We start from the raw sequence: 8,366 nt of genomic DNA, 5'->3' as shown, positions 1-8,366 counted from the left end.
CCCTCCCAAGGATACAAAACCCTGAAGTGACGTGGTCATTAAATAGTATTTGCACCAAAAATCATCGCGATTCTTCACACCTTCTGGAACCCAGGACCCCACGGAGGACTCAGAGTGACGGGAAGGCCGGTGGGTTCGCGGGAGGCCAACCTCACCTGCGGTCTTACTGTCTCTCTCCAAGCACAGTCCCACCGCCTCCACGGCCCTGGGGCTGGTGAAGATGAGGCCCCCGTAGTCCTCAGGATGAGACAGCTGCGTGCCCGACAAAGGGACTTTAGGTGATGGCCAAGTTCAATGTGTCCCAGAATCTCAAATGTTTCATAAGAGCATCGATCCATCCTCCCACTGCCCGCCCACGCCCCCCCCTCCCGCCGTCGTCCACCCACCGACCCACTCAACCACTCAGCTCTTACTAAGAACTTACTACATGCCTGGAACTATTCTGTAACTATTCCCTGGCTCTGAGCAACCACAGCAGACTCATCATTCACAGCATTTCCCTGGAGCGGGGTGCGCGACTCGCCCTGGGCTGGGTGGGAGCAGCAGGGAGGGGCGGTCTTGGCGGGTCTGACTCAGGGCCCCTCGGGTGATAGCCAGGTGAGCGAGGCCCTGACTCTCACAGATAAGGACGGCAAGAGACCTAGGGGCGCCTATGCCACGCCGGGCGCCGGGCTGTCTCACAGGCTCCTTGGCTGTGAAGGCCCTGGAGGGGCTGGTTCTTCCCACCTCACAGTTAAGAGCTCGGAGAGGCCCAGGACTGGTCCCGGTGGAGGCCAGGGCCGGACGCTGCCGGTATCCACCGTGTACCCAGAGCTTTCTGGAGCGTCCAGAACTGCCCGGCCTGTGGTGATGGGACAGGCTGGGGTTTACGGCCATTAGGTGTTGGGGTGATCTCCAAGGACGAGTGCTCGCCTCACTTCTTACAGCTGCTTTTGGAAAAGCCGGCCCAGCTGGGCGGCTCGTGGGGTTCCCCTGGCACAGAGACCCAGTGCCTGGGTGGGAAGGGCTGGTGCCGGCTCAGCATGTGGGGCTCGGTTTGTGGGGGCCGGTGTGTGGGGCCCAGTATGTGTGGGGGCCCGGCGTGTGGGGGGGCCCGGTGTGTGTGCAGGCGGCTGTGTGTGTGTGCAGTGCCACAACCCAGGGCCCTGCTCCCCCAGACAGGGCGGAGAGCCCAGAGGGCTGCCCCAGGGACGTGGGGCTGCGTTTTCTGTCAGAGGTGGGGCAGGGGCCCAGGGGCTGGGGGGCTGGGACCCCAGGCCCCCGCCCGCAGGTCTGGGAGGAGACTGGGGGTCACCCTGGCAGTGGTTCTGCTCTCTCCGCGGGCTGGCCTGCCCGGGATCTGACCTCGCTGTCCTGGTCTCCAGGGCCCATGCTGACTCAGGCCTCCACCTCTCAGATGGGACAGCCCCGACCCCTGAGCAGGGGTGCACTGCTGCAGAGTGGGGAGGGGTTTGGGCCCCACCTGCTCCCTGGTGGCCCCCAGAGGAGCTGAGACGCGCCTGGCTGGGAGTCAGCTGGTGAAACGGGGCTCCTGGAGCTGGAGGTCCCCCCCAGCCCCAGGGCTTACCTTCTCTGAGAGCTCGGGCAGAGACAGGAACTCAAATGACAGAACTGGGATCGAAGTGGCTTCCAGCCCGAGCTGTCCCAGGTCCTGCCAACGAGAGAACAGGCCGGGTCCGCCCAGGCCGCGGGGCGCCCCACCCCCCAGCCTCGGCCCGCCCTCCCGGTGCGGCACCCACCCGGACGTAGGGGTCCTGGCCGCCGTCGTCCTCCTTGGGGTCTTTCAGTAGAAGGACCTTCATGGTGGCCGGGCCACCCTCGGGCTGCACGGCGCAGGCACGGGCGCCCCAGGAGATGCAGGCTCCCCCTAAGTGAGGGGAGGGCAGTGAGGTGCAGGCTGCCGGGCCAAGCAAGGCTTGGTGGAATCCTGGGAGGCCCGTCGCTGATAAGGCCAGGCCGCGTGGGGGTGCCTGATAGCACCCGGGAAGCCTCGGGGCCGTAAGGCCGGGCAAAGGGCCGTGCACGTCTGGGGGTGTCCTCGGTGCTCGGCGACAGACAGCTCCTTGGGCTGGAAGACAGAGTTACTTCTTTCTCTCTCTCTTGAGAGAAATACACTAAGTAGCTCCTAAGCCTTTCTTTTTTTAACTCTTATTTATTCCTGCATATAACTGTGGAGCAGGCCAGAGGTGCGGGGGGCTGAGGACTCCCCAGAGACAGAGCGGGAGCAGAGCAGGCAGATCCACTGAGGTTCACTGCTGAGGGGGGCATCGGGCAGACAGGAGGGGTCTGCTGCGCCCTGGGGGTCATGCCCCGGCCAGGGATCGAACTCGCGCCGGGCGGCTGCGGAGAGCTTCCCAGTGCCGACTTAACCCCTTGCGCCCTCAGGGGGGCCAGCTCCTGAGCCAGTTAGTAACTACACCCACTCTCCTCGAGGACAGTTCATAAAAGTTGTCACGCGGCACCACATAACCTTTGCAAACATTTCCAACAGCCGGGAGAGCAATGCGCATCGACGTCTCCACAGCTCTCTCATCTCGTGCTAGTGCTGAGACGTCACCTTGCGGCTAAGGCCGGAGGGCTCAGCCGTGCGGGCGGCCCCTCGGTCCTTCACATCAGCACGACGCCGCGGCCGCCGCCCTGTGAGGTGAGGGCGCCCCTCACGGGCGCGTGTTCAGGCAGAATCGCCTGTTTGTCCTAAGAGCTCTGGCAGCGACCGGAGGTGCTCGCTGTGGGCCCGCCCCGCCGGCTCTCTGCCCGGATGCGCCGGCCTCGGGCTCCACCTCGTGTCCGAGATCCGACCGCAGCTGGCAATGACGTGCCTGACCGTGGGTGACGCGCTCCTCCTGGGTGGCTTGGTCATGGGTAATCTGATGACCAAAGTGATGCCGAGTTGGGTCAGGGCCCAGGATACCGGCAGCGGCTGCTTGGGTGGGAGGTTACGGGCTGATCTGCTTCACCTTTCTGCGTACCCCCAACTTTTACAATAAATTCCTTTGGGGGGGTGTGTGGGGTCGCTGCACATAACCACCCCAAAGGCCTAAAGACAGATGTGCCGAGGGCCTGCAGAAGCAGCTCTGCTCGAAATGCAGTCACCCTCAGTGTCATCACACCTCGCCAGTCACTTAACACATCACTAAGTGGCTGCAAGTCACACAGGGCTGTTGTCTGGAGCAGGGAAACATGTTCACTCTGGAGGCCAGAGGAAGGCAGGGTCCATTTCGGGACATCACAATAATGGTCTGCTTTGTATTCAAGCAATCAAATCAGGGCGACAGTGGCGGGAACCCGGCTCCGCCCATCACTGCTCTCGGCCTGGCGGACCCAGCCTGGGGCTCCGGGCTCACCCCCCCCCCCCAGGCTGGCGGCCAGCCTGCTCGGCTGCTCCCGTTCACTCAGGGGGGTCTGGCGCGGCTCCAGGCCTGAGGGCTCTGCGGATGTCTGTCTTCAGTGGGCTTCCGGTGGGAGATGACCCTGGATAATCTGGGGCCTGGCTCTCAGGGGAAGGCCCAGAAGCGGAGCTGTTTTCCCAGGAAGAGACTGGCCTGTGGGTGCGGCTGCCCCTTGCGCCCCCCACCGGCCGGCTCTTCCTGCGCTTGCACCTTGGGCCCAGACCTGCCTCGCCCCCCAGTTCCCTGGTCAGTGACTGCACAAGGCCCTAGCAGGCACCTGACACACCGTCCAGTGTGGTGCTCCACAGGATGCAGGGTGCAGCCTGGCATTTTCTGCACCGGCACAAGTTGCTTTGGGGCCCACTGCCAGCTGCAGCCACGGCCCCCGAGGTTTCTGGCTCTGGGACACGGGGGGGCTCCCGGGATAGCTGCGGTCAGGTGCCAGGGCGGCTGCCAGCAGCGTGTGCCTGTGGCTCCCGGGCGGGGCGGCAGCTGCGACCTCTCGGGGTTCTGAGAAGCCGCAGGAGAAACAGTCAGAGTCGGAGGGGCCCAGGGTGTCCCCAGGAGAAGGGCAAAGGGCGAGAGCTGGATTCGGGGGCCAGTGGGCTCCACTGGGAACCCACTGGAGCGGGCAGTGGTGGCGATGAGCCCTGCACCCAGCGGGGAGCCTCGCCCGGCCCACACTGGATCGGGCTCCCCAGAGAGGACAGAGCAGGGGGGGGGGTTCTGGGCGGAGCCACCTGTCCACGGCCAGGTTTCAAGTGACTGGGACCACCAGGGTGCAGGTGTTTCTTCCCCAAGACCCCGGGGCGCTCGGTGTCAGCCTCGGCGAGGCGCAGGGTGCTGTGGGAGGGTGAAGTGGCCACTGACACACGCAGCGTGAGCCCCAGCCTGGAGGAAGCCGGCTGCATGGGGCCCTGGTCCGCGGGCTGGGACGAGGCGCACTTGCTGCCAGCCGTCCCCTCCCTTCTCGTCACGGAATCGGAACCCTCATTACTAACTGGGCACGTGGCAGCTGTGCCCAGGGACTGGGCTCTGGCACCCCGGGGCCTCTGGGCTTAGGACGCTGGCTGGGGTGGGCAGGCGGCTGGGCCCTGGGCGCTGAGGAGGGGCGCCCCAGAACAGGGTCCGGGCGAGGCAGCCGGAGCACCCCGTGGCCACCTCAGGCAGACTTGGGTGTCAGGCGCCGTCCACGCAGATCCGGACAGTCTCGCTAGCCAGAGGGCGCACTGGAGGAAGGTTTCCCCAGAGGGGGAAGCTGAGCAGATGACCCCTCCGAGGGGCGCGGGGTGCACAGGGGAGCGAGTGGGGGTTCATTTGCCTCCCTTTTCTCCTTTCCGCTTGCCCTTTTCTATTCCCTCTCTGGGACGGAACCGGCCTGGGGCTGAGGCCCAAGGTCTGGGTGCTGGCCGCAGCCCTGTCACCCACTATACAGGGGTGAAAGCCACCCACCCTGACAGCCGAGCCCCAGAGCTGCCGGGGCCATGCGGCCGCGGGGCAGTGGGCGGCTCCCAGGAGGCCTGGCCACCGGCCCAAGGTGCTGCCGTGAGCTTCCCAGGCAGGACATCGGGGGTTTGTCCGTTCTGTGGATAAGGAAACGGAGGCCCGCGGAGGCCAGAGCTCCCCCCAAGTGGGGGGGCGGACGCTCACGCCCGACAGTGTGGTGCTGAAGGCTGGGCTGGCCCTGCAGGGCGCCGCCTCTCACCCCCTCGCCGGCCCGCCCAGCGTGTGGAGCAGAGATCAAAGGCGCCCGTGTGGGTGTGAGGCACAGGGCTCCGGGTGCCGCAGACCCGTGACCGCACAGCCGCCTGCCACGGCAAACAGCTGCCCTCGCCAGAGCCTCCCGCAGGAACCTGCTGTCCCCAGGGGGCGAGGGCTGCGGGGGGTCCCGACAGGGCGGCCAATAGAACCCAGTCGCTGCCTGACCCTGCCGCGTCCACAGCCCGAGCAGAGCCTGTCAAAGGCCCCAGGCCTCGCCGGAGCCTCGGCGTCCAGCAGCGAGAATACGAGCCGGGCGGCTACGCCCACACGTCACTCTCCTGTCACTTAAGTTGAAGGTGTTTGAGAGCTGACTCCCCTCAACCGAATTTCGGGGTACATGCAACCCAGGCACCTAAAATGGGTGTGTGTGTGTCAAAGGCCCTGCAGAGTCAAAGGGTCACGGCAAAGGCACAGGGACTCGGTGACAGCAACTGCCCTTACCAGAGAACATCCTCCCGGGGCACCCCCAGTGAGCTAAGGGCCAGACCCTGACTGCCCAGCTGCCCTCTTCCCGCATTCACAGGGTCTGCTGAGATGGGCGCGGCCTCAGAGCCGGGGGAGAACCAGAGCGAGTCCAGCGTCAGTGTGGACAGCTCTCCTCGCTCAGGAACCCCGACGTGCCGGCTGCTGTCTCTGGCCAGACAGGTCACTAAGAGCAGCAGTCTCTCCTCAGCAGGTCTCTGACCCACAGGACCAGAGAAAACAGCCCAAGGAGTGGAGGTCGGCACACTGTCACCCCAAATCTCACACAAGGTGAGGAGACAGGATGGACTGGACCGTGGCCTCCAAAACGTCCTCACCCCAGATACCAGGCATGTGACCCGGAAGCAGGGTCACTGCAGATGTCATTAGGTTAAGGGGTGACACAGTCCACAGGCCAGGGCCGATCCAGCACGCCTGTTGTCCGCAATGAAGAACATGTCCGCAGTGACCGCAGTGGCCCCCGGGCCCACCTGGAGCTAGAGGGGCGAGGAAGGACCCGCCCTTGGGCCTCTGGAGGGGCACGGCCTGCTCACGCTGCGCTCTCGGACCTGGGAGAAATGGGCAGCGGTGTCCTCTGCTCCGAGCACGAGGCCCGTGGCGCTGGTCTCAGCAGCCCTAGGGGACAACACGGGCGATGCCTTGGGCGCTGTCCCCAGCAGAGCACTGGGTGTGCTCCCAGCTTGCACAAGCCTTTTCCAGCAGAGGAAATCCAGCCTGGGCTGGGGCTGGAGGCCCTGCCTGAGCTCACGTGCGTCCAGGCAGCACTGGCCCTCAGCCAGGTCTCGGGGAGCGGGGTCTGAGGGGCGGCAGGGCAGGCGTTCACCCTAGGTCTGAGCCACGGTCCACTTGCTAGCCCCTCTGCTCCATGAGGGTGAAATCTGAGCTAGAGGTGAGGACTGAGCCAGCGGTCGGCAGGCCAGTGAGGACACTCGTGAACTGGGGCAGTGCTGTGTCCTCCTGGTGACAAACACGCAGGGAGTCTGGGCGGTCCCTTCTGCTACTCCAAAGCAGCTCTAACACACAAAACTAATCCCAGGGCTCAAGGTAATACTTCCCCCTGCTTTGATCAGAGCAAAATGTGCTCACTTTGGAAAATACGCAAACTAAAACAGTGTAAGAGCAGACCCAACAGTTTCACTTGAGTGTTTAACCCCGAAGAATTAAAAACAGGAACCCCAGCGGGTATTTGCGCGCCAGGCTCGCAGCGCGACTACTCCAAGCACCAGGGGTGGTGGTCACCTAAGCGTCTGGCGGACGGACAAGCACCATGCGGCCTCGACTAACAGTGGACCATTACTCAGCCCCAAAAGGAAGTCAACCCTGACACGCCGCGCGCGGGGTCAGCCTGAAGGCACGCGGGGAGGTCGACACGTGCCCCTCCCACACGACACCGCTGTCCCTCCTCGTCCACTTCACTTTCTTCAGTTAGTGCCCTGTGGTCAACCAGTTCCTGCGTATGTGGACCATGATACTGAAAGAGAGACCACATCACACTAACTTTTATAGTGTTATCATTGCTCCATTTTATTATTACTTGTCATAAATGAGGCTGATGGTGCCTAATTTATACATCTAGCTTTAAGCTTTATCAGGTTTGTAGCTGCAGAAAAACCAGCCCCTGCCACCCAGACCCGGGCATCTGCGGAAGGTCTGGAAATGCATCCTCTGTGGCAAGAGGGGACCCCTGTGCCTCTAGAATGTCAAGCTCATGGAGACACAAAAAGAGCGGTTTCCGGGGCCGGGGAGGGAGGAATGGGGGGCTGGGTGTCATGGGCACAGCCCCACTGCTACAAGGTGAACACTCTGGAGCTGGAGGGGGCGTGTTTGCCCAACACCCTTGGGCACTTGGCGCCGCTGACCTGCACACTTCAAAAAATGAAAACGGGGACCTTTGTGCTGTGCATATTCTACTGCAAGCAAAATATATAAAGAAACGGGGAGGAAACTCCCAAAGGGAGAAAAAGGACAACAGACAGCCCCGGGAAAAGTGTCCACGCGTCAGTGCATCTCTAGAGATACCTGGCGAGAGGCTTCCTGCTCTCCCCCCACCCCCTTAACCTTTCCACGTCTTTTTTATAGCTTTTTTTTCTTGGAATTAAACAAAGATGATTTTGCATAGGGCCCAGAGAGACCATTTCAAACTCTCCCCGTCCGGGTGGTGACGCCCAACAGGGACGGGCTTGGGGGGCCTGGGGTGTCCTGGCTTGTTTCCTGCAGCGGAGGAGGCTCTGCTCCAGGCTCTTGGGCTGCCGCCACCTCACTGACTCCAAATGCAGAACCACACACGTGCAACTCACTCTTCTCGACAAACAGAGGAAGCCGCGGGGGGCCCTGGTCCCCTCAGAAAGCCGCGGCCTGGAATGAACGCCCTTCTTTCCAAGCAATCGCCCTTCCTGGGGGCCGCAGTCGGTATTCTGGGGAGAAACCGGCCGGCGGCTGGTCCTCGGCACCAGTCACGGTATCTCTCGTGAGAGCCCCGAGGTGGGCGCTCTGGGAACGCAGGGCTCCCGGCACGGGAACGCACCCCCTAGTCTACTCGGCTCTTGCCAGTGCGCTCCGGGCGTTTCGATCTCCGCAAATGCCCTGAACCCCAAAGGCGGTGCCCCCGCTTCCGAGGAAACAGGTCAAGAAAAGCGCTTACAGGGCAGAATCGGTCTCCGCAAGGCTGCGCCCCGACGGTGCGGCTGGGGGGTGCCCCTGCGCGACCCCGCCACCTGCCGCCAGCGGCGGCCA

At 63.5% G+C, this 8,366-nt stretch overlaps 2 protein-coding genes across 2 annotated transcripts in view; one reads left to right on the top strand and one right to left on the bottom strand.

Moving 5' to 3' along the window:
- Nucleotides 1-2,151, bottom strand: part of UROS (uroporphyrinogen III synthase) — a 9,808-nt gene extending 7,657 nt beyond the window's left edge. The window contains exons 1-3 of the mRNA XM_012723449.1: nt 1,740-2,151; nt 1,568-1,651; nt 156-252 (exon numbers count right to left, since the gene is read on the bottom strand). Of these exons, the coding sequence (XP_012578903.1) occupies nt 156-252; nt 1,568-1,651; nt 1,740-1,802 (244 nt within the window). The 5' untranslated portion in view covers nt 1,803-2,151. The remainder of the gene's footprint in view (nt 1-155; nt 253-1,567; nt 1,652-1,739) is intronic.
- Nucleotides 2,152-2,810: 659 nt separating this feature from the next.
- Nucleotides 2,811-8,366, top strand: part of BCCIP (BRCA2 and CDKN1A interacting protein) — a 13,167-nt gene continuing 7,611 nt past the window's right edge. Inside the window, exons 1-2 of the mRNA XM_012723448.1 lie at nt 2,811-2,862; nt 5,674-5,767. Of these exons, the coding sequence (XP_012578902.1) occupies nt 2,811-2,862; nt 5,674-5,767 (146 nt within the window). The remainder of the gene's footprint in view (nt 2,863-5,673; nt 5,768-8,366) is intronic.

This window comes from Condylura cristata, unplaced genomic scaffold (genome assembly GCF_000260355.1).
Source record: "Condylura cristata isolate star-nosed mole 26May11 unplaced genomic scaffold, ConCri1.0 scaffold00011, whole genome shotgun sequence".
Classification (NCBI taxonomy): Eukaryota; Metazoa; Chordata; class Mammalia; order Eulipotyphla; family Talpidae; genus Condylura; species Condylura cristata.
Note: the sequence above shows the minus strand (reverse complement) of the source record. Positions and strands in the feature narration are given on the sequence as shown.